Raw genomic sequence first — 15888 nt, 5'->3', positions numbered from 1 at the left:
TGATGCTGAAGCTGAAACTCCAATATTTTGGCCGCCCGATGCAGAGAACAGACTCTCTGGATAAGAATCTGATGCTGGGAAAGATTGAAGGCAGGAAGAGAAGGGGATGACAGAGGATGAAATGGTTGGATGGCATCACTCACACAATGGACATGAGTTTAAGCAAACTCCGGGATTTGGTGATGGACAGAGAGGCCTGGCGTGCTGCAGTCCATGGAGTCACAAAGAGTTGGACACAACTGAGTGACTGAACTGACTGATACTTCAATTAAGAAATATATAGAACCACACCATTTTCATAGCTTTAAGCTCTCCTGGCATATTCTTCCATTTTTTTTCCTTGTCACATAGTAAAAACTATATTTCTGTGTGTATGTATACACATGCACACTTTACAGACTGTTTTATGGCCTTCTTTTATCGTTCAGCAATACGCTATGACTATCTTTCTATACAGTTGAGTAGTATTCTGCTTTGTAGACATGACATAAAATCTCAATATATTGATATAACATAATTCATGTAATTAGACCTTTATTTGGGAGCTTTGAAGTTGCTCCTAATGTTCAGCTATTATAAGCAACATGGTAGCAAACATCTTTGATATCTCGGGCTTTTGGACTTTAGTGAGACTGCATTTTGTTTTCCAGAGATAGACTACCTGACAAGCATTCCCTCCACCATCACCAAAGTGGCTCAAGACCATACTCCAAACCTCTCCATAAGCCGGAGAGCAAACCGGGGGTTAGGTCTGTGTGTTTGCACTTTGGTGGAGCCTCTCACTGCCTCTAACCCACAGGCCACTAGTGGGGCACTTCTCTACACTGTGGCCAGTTGGTACAGAAGGGCTGACTCAATAACACGGTTGTCAAGATACATGGAGCTTTGGCACAGCCTTTTCTATGTAGTGATTTTTATTGATTTGTCAAAATATAAAAACACATGTTATTTAAAGCAGAGAGTATTTCACCCCATCCCTGATGTCACACTTATGTTGACAGGATTTCTGAATGTAATGCTCCTGGATTGAGCTAAGTGAGTAAGAAGTGACCCTGGTAACTGCTGGGACCCAGAGTCTAACCATCATCTGGTCTTCAGCCCAAATCAGAATATTCTTCATAATTTCAGGGTTATTCTTTGCTGTTCACAGCCACCTAGAGAATGTTGATCCAGAGGACAATTCACTCACCAGGTTGGAATTTTTACCAATTAAGGGAAAGGTCGATTCTGGGAAGCATATGCTATATATCCAAAGAGAGGGTCCTGGTGGTTGTGTGAGTGTGAAGAGGGATGTAAGATTCTTCCCATTCATGTCAAAGGTTCCTTGGGAGTTGTGGACAGTGGGAAGCTTTTCCCAGGGATCTTCCAGGAGTGGCTGAACCACTGGGCTTTCTGTATAACCTTTCAGTGAAGATCAGATTGATATGAAAGAGCTGCTCCTCATAGCCTCCAGTCCCAGGAGACTCCTTCTGCTGACAGCCAGTGAGCCTGCAAAATGCCTGCCCTTGGCCACAAGCAAATTGAGTCCCTGAAGAGGTTTTTAGGTGTGATGTTCTGAAACAGTTGGAGATATAAAGGAAGGACACTGAATTCGTCCATGAGGCACAGGAGGGAGAGACATTGTCAGCACAGGAGTTCTGAAGGGGAAACCATACAACCCTAGAAGTCCCATGAGTTTGGGGCCAACCAACCAGAAGGGCTAGTCTGTTCCCCCTACATCCCTGGAGAGCAAATGCAGATACCTCTCTTCTAGAGCCTTACAAATAGGTGTGGGTGGGCTTGACTTTAGCCTATTGCCCAACCAGTTTGGCACTTCTTTTTGGTGGTCAGTAAGCAATATTAAAATTTCCCAGAATTCTGGGATGGAGACACGATCCTGGGGTGCCAGCAGTTGCTGTTCCAGACTTATCCCTAAAATGGGGAAATGGGCTCTGGCCCAAAAAGCTATGAAGAGGAAGGACCAATGGCGGTCAGGAATCATGTTCATAAATGGGTTTACTAGTCCTTCCTTTCCCACAGCTTTAGACCTTAAAGCAGCAACTGAAATGGAAAGATTGACATGATAGCTAGTTAGAACAGTGGAAAAAATGACTTAGCAAATTAAGAACAACTCAGATCTCACCAACCAATCAGACGACAACAGAGAAATGAAGGCTACCACATTACGTTGGACTGTCATGTTTCCTTCGGCTCTTCTTGACTCACATTCTTGAGAGATCAAGAAATTATTACTAAAAACTGTAAGTCTAAAGAGGGGTGGCTAACATTTTTACAAATACAGCTGAAGAAAATGAGAAACATATACAGAGAAGTTCAGTAACTTGCTCTTGCACATCACTGACCTGAATTCAGTGTCAAGCAATACAATCTTCAATTCACTTAAATTTTGTTCCTTTTATTCTGGCTTCTTTGAACCTACTGACTACTTGTTCATTGCCATTTCTTTTAAGAATGACTATAAGAACCATAGAATTTTGTGAATATGGAGAAGACAAGCACAAAGACATTGGACATACACTATAGTGTATAGATTGTACACTGAATGTGCACTGGACTATACACTTAATATACACTATACACTGACAGACACTGGACTGTACACTAGACACACACTGGTGTACACTGGATGTACACTGGACATACACTGGACTGTACATTGCACAGTGGGATGTGCCCTTGGACTGTACACCAGGTGTACACTGGACTCTACACCAGATGTGCATTTGAACTGTGCACCAGATATGTCCAGCTGTGTTCCAGATGTGCATTTGGGCTATGTGCCAGATATGTCCAGCTGTGTTCCAGCTGTAGTCCAGATGTATCCAGCTGTGTGCCAGATGTGTTCCAGCTGTAGTCCAGCTGTGTTCCAGATGTATCCAGCTGTGCGCTAGATGTGTCCAGCTGTGTGCCAGATGTGTCCAGCTGTATTTCAGATGTGTCCAGCTATAGTCCAGATGTGTCCAGCTGTGTTCCAGCTGTGGTCCAGCTGTGGTCCAGATGTATCCAGCTACATTCCAGCTGTGTGCCAGCTGTATTCCAGCTGTGTTCAGCTGTGTGCCACATGTGTCCAGCTGTATTCCAGATGTGTCCAGATGTATCCAGCTGTGTTCCAGATGTGGCCAGCTGTGTTCCAGATGTGCATTTGGGCTGTATGCCAGATGTAGCCAGCTGTGTTTCAGCTATGCACCAGCTGTGCCCTAGATGTGCGCTGGACTGTACACCACTGTATACAGTACACTGGATTGTACATTACGTACACTGGACATACATTGGATGTACACTGGACTGTGCACTGCTATACACTGGACTGTGAAGAAATTTAAACAAGTACCAGCATGATGTTTCTGATATATCATGGGCACACATCCTTTGAACATATATATGCAAAATGGCCAGCTCTAATGATGTCAGGATTTAGTTTCTTTTGATTTTTCCTTGAGGTCTAGATAACATTAGTCTGCTTTCAATATCAAGGTGCCAAAAAAGTTTAAAGATCAACTTGCTTACATTTTTTTACAACCAAAGAGTGATTGATTCTAAATTATATAATGTATAGCTCAAAAACAAAACCCCCACAACTGAACTTAGCATAGATGTACATTTTTTTACCCATGATTCATGTTTTCCAAGAAGAAAATTTGGTGATAAACATTTGTAAAGAAGTTCTCAGAGTTCTGGGAACATTAAAAAATTAAGTTTCCCTTTCCCATGTATTAAAATGGTAATATCCTCTAACATGGATGAATATCACATAAATTATTCTGTACAAAAGTGTGGAGCCATTTAGTGTCAGAGTAAATTATTCCTTTATTCAGTTGCTCCTGAGGACATCATCAACATAGAGACTGTCCAGTCATGACCTTCAGTTAAAGAAGAGGCCTGATTATGTTCCACAGTATCTCTTCTTGAGAAGGGGTATTTTTCTAAGATGTGTTTTAAGATATCAAAAAGAATAAATTTAAAAATGGAAGGATTTTTATATTGGAAGGTGCTAAACTTTGCAATAGCTAGACAACCTCTCTCAACAAATTCCATTGGGCACTTCCTGTGTGCCTCTACAGGCTGAGTCTATGAAGGAAACAAGACAGTCTTTGCTGTCAAGTAGCTAAGAGTCTAATTTACAGGTACGGAAAATGGGAGGGAAGCATAGGCTTCCATGAGAGCTCAGAGGAGGAGGTGCAACAGTTTACTGACCTCTGGACAGTGAAGACTCTTTTGTAAAGACACTGCTTTAAAGGGTGGGCGTGCTTTGTTCTGTCCTGTATCATGCTGGCTAAGCAGGGGTTCCTGGTGAGACACATAGAATCCAATGACAGGCTATAGGTAAGAACCCCAGAGGGACAATCAACCCCATCAGGAGCCTCCCTGACAGTTACTGTATCACCCCTTGCATTGCTCATCCCTCAGCTTAGCACCCAAACCTACTGGATGTCCTCAGGGTAGGAGGATTCCATGTCATGCAAGGCAGAGGCAGCCCTAGAAGAAGAGGGACCGAGAATGTAGACTCAAGGTTGGGCCACCTGGGCTTGAATCTCAACCCCACAGCTGTATGACCTTGAATAAGTAACTTAAACCTTGAGCTTAAAAAAAAAATCTTTAGAGAGGATAAAGCATCATTTCATAAGCTGTTAGAAGGACTCAGTGAGATAATCAACTATAAAATGCTTAGAAGAGTGCCTTAAGTAACACAAAAGTGAACTACTTTCATCATTTTCTCAGGAAAATAAAACCAGTCTTAGAAATCCAGATTATGGAATAATTTGAAATGGCCTGGTGGTTTTGATTCTGAAAGAAAGATGAGTTTTAGATGTGGGGGCATATCTGCTCTGGGGCTTGTCTGCAGTAGGCTTAATATCCCCAGTGTTAAGCCAAGTGTCATTATTTGAGTACATATAGTTTCCATTGTAGAAACAATTCTGTAAGAAAACTACCCCTCCTCCCCACACCTGGGAAATAAGAAAGAAATCATTGTCTGTGTCAATTTGGATTCCATATCATGTATCTCTTGAGGGGATTGCAGAAAAGAAAAAATGGAGAACAGAGGCAGGTGTCTGGCTTGTTTTCCCATTAATGTTCAGCCTTTTGGATTGAACAGTCCTTTGAGATATAATCACTGCTTCTGGATTGTGCCACCTAGTTTCATTTCACTGCCATCCTTTTTACAATAGGTTCTTTTGGTTTTTCAAATAATTTTTCCTCAATATAAAAGCATCGTTTGCAGTATTATCCACTAGTCCTCTTACTCACCATATTTGTACTCTTCCTTTCAGGTATCCCTTGTTTTAAGCAAGTCTGATTAATTCCTATTTATGAATTTCAAATATCTTTGTATAGATAGAATCTGTACTCTCTATATACACAAAAACTCCTATTTATATAACAGATAAGTTAGCACTGGGGATTTGTTCCCGTTAGAACACATTTTCCTCAAATGCTGACTTCCATTTTAGTGCATTTTAAATTGTTTCATTTGAAAACTAACCATCACCACATATTCTGGTAGAAGGCTGCTGAGAATATACCTGGGGAGGGGTGGGCCCTGGGGCACCCTTTGGGACAGAAAGCTGGGAAGCCCGCAGGGCAGGAGAGAGCAGTCTGAGACATGTCCTTTCCATCACAGGGTTTGACACCAGTATCCTGCCCATCTGTAAGGACTCCCTGGGCTGGATGTTCAACAAGTTGGATATGAACTATGACCTCCTGCTTGACCATTCAGAGATCAACGCCATCTACCTGGATAAGTACGAGCCCTGTATCAAGCCTCTCTTCAATTCCTGTGATTCCTTCAAGGATGGCAAGCTCTCTAACAATGAGTGGTGCTACTGCTTCCAGAAGCCTGGAGGTAAGGCGGGAGGGAAGTGGGGCCCAGTGGCCAGGGCTGCCATGCTGGGTAGGGAAGGGACATCTATCATGCACTGGAGAGACAGACAGGAGCAGCAGGCAGAAAAACACAGCTAGGGAACAATACATTCCTCCATCTGATGGAATGCTAAAAGGCTCATTTCTCTTAACTGATCTCCACTTTCAGCATGGTAGAGAAAACCCAAGAACATAATCAAGGAATGTGTTATTCCAGTCCTCCTTTTAGGAAAATCTTTTAACCTTTGTGCCTTAGCTTTTCCATCTGTAAAGTGGGTGTAGAAACCTGTTACATAATTTCCAAGGTCAGTGTAAGATTCTTAATGTATTTATTTTTTATACATTTTCTTCAGATTACGTTCTTGTGTGTTTGTTTTTAGTAGGGACTCTCTCTATACAAATATATTAGAATTGTTCTAGTCATATGTATTGCAAATAGTTTATTTTTCCCCCAATTATGACTTTGTGTGTTTTTCCTAAGAAGAAATTTTAAGTTTTAAGATAGTCAAATTTCTCTGTCTATATTTTAGGGATTCTGAGAACCTATACAGCTTATGTTAAGCTTACATAGGCATTTCCCACTGTGAGATAGTAAAACAATTTCCTTTTGTTTTCTTTAGTCCCTTTGTGGGTTTTTTTTTTTAGTTGAAATTTCTTATCATTTTAGTTTTTTGTGTGTATAGTCAAGCAGGGTCCCTATCCTTGGAGATAGCACACTACTTGCCCACTTGTCATTTATTGACTAGCCCATCTTTCCCATTCTAATTTGAAATGCTTCCTCTATCATTTATACAACTCCTATATGTTATATATGTATGTCTATTTCTGGGTGCTCTGCCCTATTAATCAACATGTTTTATTATTTAGTGGTCCATTCTCTTCTCCCCTTCATGGATCACGGCCTTATCATGGCAAAGGCACTTGATCACTCAGTGAAGCCATGAGCCATACCAGGTAGGGCCACCCAAGACGGATGGGTCATAGTCAAGAGTTTTGACAAAACACGGTCCATTGCAGGAGGAAATGGAAATCCATTCCAGTGTTCTTGCCTAGGGAACCCCATGGACAGTATGAAAAGGCAAAAAGATATGAGCCCCCCAGGTCAGAACGCGTCCAAGATGCTACTGCAGAAGACCAGAGGGCAATTACTAACAGCTCCAAAAAGAATGAAGCAGCTGGGCCAAAGCAGAAACAAATGCTGAGTGTGGATGTGTCTGGTGGTAAAAGTAAAGTCTGATGCTGTAAAAAATAATATTGCATAGGAAACTGGAATGTTAGGTCCATGAATCAAGGTAAATTGGAGGTAGCCAAGCAGGAGAGACTGAACATTGACATTTTAGGAATCAGTAAACTAAAATGAAAGAAGCAAAAAGCAAAGGAGAAAAGGAAATATATAAGCATCTGAATGCAGAGTTCCAAAGAATAGCAAGAAGAGATAAGAAAGTGTCCTCAGCGATCAATGCAAACAAATAGAGGAAAACAACAGAATGAGAAAGACTAGAGATCTCTTCAAGAAAATTAGAGATACCAAGGGAACATTTCATGCAAAGATGGGCTCAATAAAGGACAGAAATGGTATGGACCTAATAGAAGCAGAAGATATTAGGAAGAGGTGGCAAGAATACACAGAAGAACTGTAGAAAAAAGATCTTCATGACCCAGATAATCACGATGGTGTGATCACTCACCTAGAGCCAGACATCCTGAAATGTGAAGTCAAGTGGGCCTTAGAAAGCATCACTATGAACAAAGCTAGTGGAGGTAATGGAATTCCAGTGGAGCTATTCCAAATCCTGAAAGATGATGCTGTGAAAGTGCTGCACTCAATATGCCAGCAAATTTGGAAAACTCAGCAGTGGCCACAGGACTCATTAGTAGTCATTCCAATCCCAAAGAAGGGCAGTGCCAAAGAATGCTCAGACTACTGCACAATTGCACTCATCTCACATGCTAGTAAAGTAATGCTCAAAATTCTCCAAGCCAGGCTTCAGCAATACATGAACCATGAACTTCCAGATATTCAAGCTGGTTTTAGAAAAGGCAGAGGAACCAGAGATCAAATTGCCAACATCTGCTGGATCATTGAAAAAGCAAGTGAGTTCCAGAAAAACATCTATTTCTGCTTTATTGACTATGCCAAAGCCTTTGACTGTGTGGATCACAAGAAACTGTGGAAAATTCTGAAAGAGATGGGAATACCAGACCACCTGACCTGCCTCTTGAGAAATTTGTATGCAGGTCAGAAAGCAACAGTTAGAACTGGACGTGGAACAACAGACTGGTTCCAAATAGGAAAAGGAGTACGTCAAGGCTGTATATTGTCACCCTGCTTATTTAATTTATATGCAGAGTACATCATGAGAAACTCTGGGCTGGAAGAAACACAAGCTGCAATCAAGATTGCCGGGAGAAATATCAATAACTTCAGATATGCAGATGACACCACCCTTATGGCAGAAAGGGAAGAGGAAGTAAAAAGCCTCTTGATGAAAGTGAAAGAGGACGGTGAAAAAGTTGGCTTAAAGCTCAACATTCAGAAAACTAAGATCATGGCAAGTAGATGGAAAAACAGTGGAAATAGTGGCTGATTTTATTTTGCTGGGCTCCAAAATCACTGCAGATGGCAATTGCAGCCATGAAATTAAAAGACACTTACTCCTTGGAAGGAAAGTTATGACCAACCTAGACAGTATATTAAAAAGCAGAGAAATTACTTTGTCAACAAAGGTCTATCTAGTCAAGGCTATGGTTTTTCCAGTGGTCATGTATGGATGTGAGAGTTGGACTATAAAGAAAGCTGAGCCACGAAGAATGGATGCTTTTGAACTGTGGTGTTGGAGAGGACTCTTGAGAGTCCCTTGGACTGCAAGGAGATCCAACCAGTCCATCCTAAAGGAGATCAGTCCTCGGTGTTCATTGGAAGGACTGATGTTGAAGCTGAAACTCCAATATTTTGGCCACCTAATGTGAAGAGCTGACTCATTGAAAAAGACCCTGAAGCTGGGAAAGATTGAGGGCAGGAGGAGAAGGGGACAACAGAGGATGAGATGGTAGGATGGCATCACCAACTCAATGGACATGGGTTTGAGTAAACTTTGGGAGCTGGTGATGGACAGGGAGGCCTGGTGTGCTGTGGTTCATGGGGTCGCAAAGAGTCGGATATGACTGAGCGACTGAACTGGAACTGGATGCCCCAACCCACCGATACCTAAGAAGCTGAAGTTGACCAGTTCTATGAAGACCTACAACATCTTCTACAACTAACACAAAAGAAGATGTCCTTTTCATCACTGGGGATTGCAATGCCAAAGTAGGAAGTCAGCAGATACTCAGAAGAACAGGCAGGTGGACCTTGGAATACAAAATTAAGCAGGGCAGAGGCTAACAGAGTTTTGTCAAGAGAATGCATTGGTCATAACAAACACCTTTCCCCAACAACATAGGAGACAACTCTACACATGGACATTACCAGATGGTCAATAGTGAAATCAGATTGATTATGTTCTTTGCAGCTGAAGATGGAGAAGCTCTATACAGTCAGCAAAAACAAGACTGGGAGCTGACTGTGGCTCATATCATCAGCTTCTTACTGAAAAATTCAGGCTTAAATTGAAGAAGGTAGGCAAAACTACTAGGCCATTTAGGTATGATCTAAATCAAATCCCTTATGTGATTATATAATGGAGGTGATGAATGGATTCAACAGATTTTATCTGGCAGACAGATTGCCTGAAGAACTATGGACAGGTTTGTACCATTGTACAGGAGGCAGTGACCAAAATCATGTCCAAGAAAAAGAAATGCAAGATGGCAAGGTGGTTGTCTAGGAGACTTTGCAGATAGTTGAGGAAAGAAGAGAAGCACAAGGCATGGGAGAAAGGGAAAGATATACCCAACTGAATGTAGCATTCCAAAGAACAGCAAGGAGAGAGAAGAAGGCCTTCTTAAATGAACAATGCAAAGAAATAGAGGAAAACAATATCATTGGAAAGACTAGAGATCTCTTTAAGAAAATTGGATATATCAAGAGAACATTTCATGCAGGGATGGGAATCAAAAAGGACAGAAGTGGTAAGGACCTAAAAGAAGCAGAAGAGATTAAGAAGCAATGACAAGAATACACAGAAGAACTTGACAAAAAGGTCTTAATGAACCAGATAACTATGATGATGTGCTCACTCACCTAATGCTGGATATCCTGGAGTGTGAAGTCAAGTCGGTCTTAGGAAGCATTGCTGCCAGTAAAGCTAGTGGCAGTGATGGAATTCCAGCTGACTGATTTAAAATCCAAAAGTTGATGCTGTTAAAGTGCTGCACCCAGCATGTCAGCAAATTTGAAAAACTCAGCAGTGGCCACGGGACTAGAAATGGTCAGTTTTCATTCCAATCCCAAAGAAAGGCATTGCCAAAGAATGATCAATCTACCATATAATTGCACTCACTTCACATGATAGCAAGGTTATGCTCAAAATCCTTTAAGGTAGGCTTCAACAATATGTAAACTGAGAATTTCCAAATGTACAGGCTGGGTTTTGAAAAGGCAGAGGAACCAAAGATCAAACTGCCAAGATCCATTGGATCATGGAGAAAGCAAGGGAGTTCCAGAAAAGCATCTACTTCTGCTTCACTACTTTGGGCTTCCCTTGTGGCTCAGCTGGTAAAGAATCTGCCTGCAATGTGGGAGACCTGGGTTCAGTCCCTAGGTTGGGAAGATCCCCTGGAGAAGGGAAAGGATACCCACTCCAGTGTTCTGGCCTAGAGAATTCCATGGACTATATAGTCCATGGGGTTGCAAAGAGTCAGGCATGACTGAGTGACGTTTACTTCACTGCTTCACTGACTGTGCTAAAGCCTTAGACTGTGTGGATCACAACAAACTGTGGAAAATTCTTAAAGAGATAGGAGTACCAGACCACCTTACCTGTCTCCTGAGAAACCTGTGTCTTGGTCAGGAAGCAACAGTTAGAACCAGACATGGAACAATGGACTGGTTTATTTTATTTTATTTTTTAATTAATTTTATTTTATTTTTAAACCTTACATAATTGTATTAGTTTTGCCAAATATTTTAAAATTGGGAAAGGAGTACAACAAGGCTATGTATTGTCACTCTGCTTATGTAACTTATATGCAGCATACATCATGAGAAATGCCAGAGTGGATGAATCACAAGCTGGAATCAAGATTGCCAGGAGAAACATCAACCACCTTAGATATGCAGATGATACCATTCTAATGGCAGAAAATGTAGAGGAACTATTGATGAGGGTGAAAGAAGACAGTGAAAAAGCTGGCTTGAAACTCAACATTCAAAAAACTAGGATCATGGCATCCACTCATCACTTCATGGCAAATAGAAGTGGAAAAGTAGAAGCAATAACAGATTTTATTTTCTTTGGGGCTCCAAAATTACTGTGGACAATGACTACAGTCATGAAATTAAAAGATGCTTTCTCCTTGGAAGAAAAGCTATGGCAAACCTAGGCAGCATACTAAAAAGCAAAGACATCACTTTTCCAACCAAGGTCCATGTAGTCCAAGCTATAGCTTTTCTAGTGGTCATATACAGATGTGAGATTTGGACCATTTAGAATGCTGTTGTTTTTCAGTCACTAAGTTGTGTCCAAGTCTTTGCAACGCCACGAACTGCAGCATGCTAGGCCTCCTTGTCCTTCACCATCTCCCAGAGTTTGCTCAAGCTCATGTCCATTGAGTTGATGAGACCATCCAACCATCTCATCCTCCATTGCCCCCTTCTCCTCCTGCCCTCAATCTTTCCCAGCTTCAGGACCTTTTCCAGTGAGTCAGTCCTTCATATCAGGTGGCCCAAGTATTGCAGCTTCACCTTCAGCATCAGTCCTTCTACTGAATATTCAGGGTTGATTTCCTTAGGGATTGACTAGTTTGACCTCCTTGTTGTTCAAGGGACTCTCAAGAGTCTTTCCCAGTACCACAATTCTAAAGCATCAATTTTTTGGCCTTCTTTATGGTTCAACTCTCACGTCCATACATGACTACTGAAAAAACCGTAACTTTGACTTACAGGTCTTGGTCAGCAAAGTGATATCTCTGTTTTTTAGTATGCTGTCTAGGTTTGTCACAGCTTTTTTCCCTAGGAGCAAACATCTTTTAATTTCATGCCTGGAGTCACCGTCTGCAGGGATTTTGGAGTCCAAGAAAATAAAATTTGTCACTGTTTCTACATTTTCCCCATCTATTTTCCAAGAAGTTATGGGAGTGGATGCCATGATCTTAGTTTTTTGAATGTTGAGTTTCAAGCCAGTTTTTTCACACTCCTCTTTCACCCTCATCAAGAAGCTCTTTAGATCCTCTTTGATTTCTGCCATTAGAAAAGAAGTCTGAGCACCGAAGAATTTATGCTTTCAAATTGTGGTGCTTCAGAAGGCTCTTGAGAGTCCCTTGGAAAGCAAGGAGATCAAACCAGTCAATCCTAAAGGAAATCAACACTGAATATTCATTAGAAGGACTGATGTTAAAGCTAAAGCTCTAAACTTTGGCCACCTGATGCAAAGAGCTGACTCATTGGAAAAGATCCTGATGCTGGGAAAGATTGATGGCAAAAGGAGAAGGGGGCAACAGATGATATAGTTAGATAGCATCAATGACTCAATGGATATAAATGAGCAAACTCAGGAAGATAGTGAAGGACAGGGAAGCCTGGTGAATTGCCATCCATGGGATGGGATCGCAAAGAGCTGGACGTAGTGACTGAGGAACAACCACCACCACAGCCTCCTACCATTAATCTTTTTATCAGAATTTTCCTGAATATTCTTGTTTTTATGTTTATTGTTATATGTCCTGTAGGTTTGAACTCTTTGAATTTTATAATCAGTTTATTCCATTTAAAAATCTTACTGGTATTTCTTTAGAATCAGACAAAATTAGAGTTGAGAGCTATACAATATTGACTCCTTTTATCCTAGAACACTGTTTGTCTGTTAACCAGTGGAGCTATAAGTTTTGTTCTCACAGATATACTTCCCTTGTGTTTATTATTGTTGCCAGTGTAAACAAAATCCATTTTTCTCATTTTATTTATGATACTTTTTCTGGTTGGCTTCCTTGAATTTTTCAGGTGTGCAGTCATATTATCTGGAAAGAGTGATAATTTTTTTCTCTTTTCAATTTTTATACCTCATTTATTTCTCTTTTCTAATCACATCAGCTGGCCCTTCCACATCGGTGTTAATAACAGCCATGATTTTTACTTCAATAGGAATGCTTATAGTGGTTCATCATTAACTGTAATGATAGCTTTGGTCTTGAGTTCATAGAAAATCATGTGGTTTTAGCCCCAGAGTCCAGGTGGGGGCTGAGTGAGAAGCAACGTCTCAGGTCTAATGATCACCTGGGGGTGTAATACCAGGCCCCTAGAATGAGGTGACTGCCTTAACCAGAGGTATGTAAGTGCCCTGAGAATCAGAATGTTATGGTCTTTGTGGGAAGACTGTGAGCAAATAGCAGAGCCTCCCAGGGCCATAGCATCTGCAATGGCAGGTCATGGTAAAATTTGAGATTAGTGAGATCCCCCTTCTTTTTGCTTGGAGTGGAAGTCAAAAGGGTACCACGCACTTCCATATGCCCTCCTTAGCCATGTGGCTCCAACTCTATGCCCTCTTTAGCCATGTGGCTCCAACTCTATCAGCCCTGCACTTGAGTTTGTTTGTAACGGCATTTGTTTTTTAAATGAAGACTTGGAAGCTGAGCATGATGAAGAGACTGGTCCAAAGTATTAATACTTAGCTAGGAGGTGGCAGAATCCAGAGTTAAGGTCTTATTCTTCAATACTCACTGCTTCTCAATATCTCTTCTGTACCTTCAGAGTTGTCCTCGGAGACCTATGTTTGACTTTTCCTGAGGTAGTGAGTCATGAAGTCAGAAGTAGCCATTGTAATCCTATTTCTATCCTGCAGCAAGACGTGGGGTAGATTAAGTTTTTGTCCCAGTCTGTGGATTCAGCACATGTACCCACTAATAACCTTTCATCCTGGTTCTCAGCTCATATAATCTTGGCTGACAGGAGACTTTTTCTTATATGCTCAGTCGCTCAGTCGTGTCCAATTCTTTGTAAACCCATGGACTGTAGCCAGCCAGGCTTCTCTGTCCATGGAATTTTCTAGGCAAGAATACTGGAGTGGGTTGCCATTTTCTACTTCAGAGGATCTTCTTGACCCAGGGAGCGAACCTGAGTGGTCTCTTGTGTGTCTTATTGGCACACAGATTCTTTACCACCATACCACCTGAGGTGGTAAATATAAGGAAGTAAATAATGAAATCACCCTACTAGACAGTTGATATCTGCTTAAACTGGTGGTGAGAAGAAAGATTCCTATACATGCAAATAGCCCCCAAATACTATTTTAAGTACCTAGTGGTATACGATGTTTTTTTTTAGATTAGTAACACTAATGGCCTGAATTTGTTTTGCTGCATAGTAACAGCAGATGGAGTAATTCCACTCCCAGGTGTGTCATTGTCTACATTTCACGTCAAGAGTGAAGCCAATCATTAGAGATTATATCCCTTACCATCTGGAAACTGACTTTCATAAATTATTTTTTAGGTCTCCCTTGCCAGAATGAAATGAACAGGATCCAGAAGTTGAGCAAGGGGAAAAGCCTGTTGGGTAAGTACCATTTCTTGCTACTAATTTAAACAACTAATTAAACCATCCATGTCTCATGTAATATCTAGCACAGCAATGGTTATTCAATTAGGGACCAGTGCTTTGTGAAAGAAATGCCTCATTTTACCCAAGACAAGGTTCTTCTAGGGAGCTGGTAATATGCCACAGGCCACAGGACATACTCTTGAGGATCAGAGAGCTGGCTGAGAAATGCTACATGCTCCATCAGTTGGAAGAGAGATCAAAGGTAAGCCCAGGACCAGTGGGCAGGTCACCAGAGCTGAAATTGAGCACTGTCTTTACTGATAACTCCTCCCTGATCTTGGATTTTTTTTTTTTCTTTCAAGTATGGCCATTAAATGCAGTTCTCAAGTGTTCCGAGTTAAAATGATAAAATCTATAAATTACAGAATTTCCTATATTCCTCAGATCAAGTTGTCCATTCAAGGAGGAAGATGAGCTGATTCCCTTCTAAATTTACCAGACAGGGTCCAAGGACTTGAGTGTACTTCAACACATTTCTGTTTCATCTGCATGATCCCTGGACCCTGTCTCTACATTTCTCCTCTTACCTTTTATCCAAACATTGAGGCAGAAGCTAGTGGGGGTGTGTGTGTGTGTGTGTATTTCCCTGGCACGCACATCTGTGGCTTGCTGTTGAAGGTTCCCTTTTGCCCCATACCCTCCTTTCTGCAGCACTCAAGTGTAGTTGTGGTACTTAGACCAGTACTGCTGAGATAATCACAGACACCTCATTTGTTTGCCCAAAAAGAGCCTGCATTGCTTTCATTGCTTTTTAAAAAAAGAACTGACAGCCACAACACAATAATTCAGGATTATTCTCGTTAAGCATTCAGGAGCAGGTGCATCCCCTAAACAGCCTGCCATTTCAGGCAGTTATCTCTTTATTTTCTTGAAGGAATTGGGCAAGGTTGTTGCAGATTGTCAAATGGAGATGGTCTGAGACCTTGGGCCATTTCTCTTCATCTGATTTTTGGGTCACCTCAAAGTGGATCTTATTTCTTCCTTCTACTTTTAAAAATTACTTACTTCACTGGCTTGCCTCAGACTTTCCATTTCTGATATCACCCTTTTCTACTCACCAAGAACTCAAGAGTTTTGTAATCTGGACATGAGTGTAGGTTCTTCCCTGATGTTGAAAGACATAAAGGCATCTTTCTGGATCTCTCTTCCATGGGGCTTTCCTCCAGTGCAAGGACTTGTGTTTAATGATCTGATGCTTCCACATGGGAGGTTATTTTGGGTTTTAGTGATGTGCTTAAGAGAACTAATAGTGCTATTTTAAAAAATTATTTTGGATATATGGATATCTTCTTACTGCTTCATTAATAATGATATATTTGTAAAGTAATGTGGTC

At 41.2% G+C, this 15888-nt stretch overlaps 1 protein-coding gene across 2 annotated transcripts in view; it reads left to right on the top strand.

Annotated features, from left to right (window-relative positions):
* SPOCK1 (SPARC (osteonectin), cwcv and kazal like domains proteoglycan 1) overlaps positions 1-15888 on the top strand; it is a 584625-nt gene that overhangs the window by 553434 nt on the left and 15303 nt on the right. For both annotated transcript variants that reach the window (XM_061423580.1, XM_061423579.1), the window contains 2 exons: positions 5621-5842; positions 14447-14509. In XM_061423580.1, the coding sequence (XP_061279564.1) occupies positions 5621-5842; positions 14447-14509 (285 nt within the window). The remainder of the gene's footprint in view (positions 1-5620; positions 5843-14446; positions 14510-15888) is intronic.

Source organism: Bos javanicus, chromosome 7, assembly GCF_032452875.1.
Source record: "Bos javanicus breed banteng chromosome 7, ARS-OSU_banteng_1.0, whole genome shotgun sequence".
Taxonomy (NCBI): Eukaryota; Metazoa; Chordata; class Mammalia; order Artiodactyla; family Bovidae; genus Bos; species Bos javanicus.
This window is presented reverse-complemented; position numbering and strand designations above follow the sequence as displayed.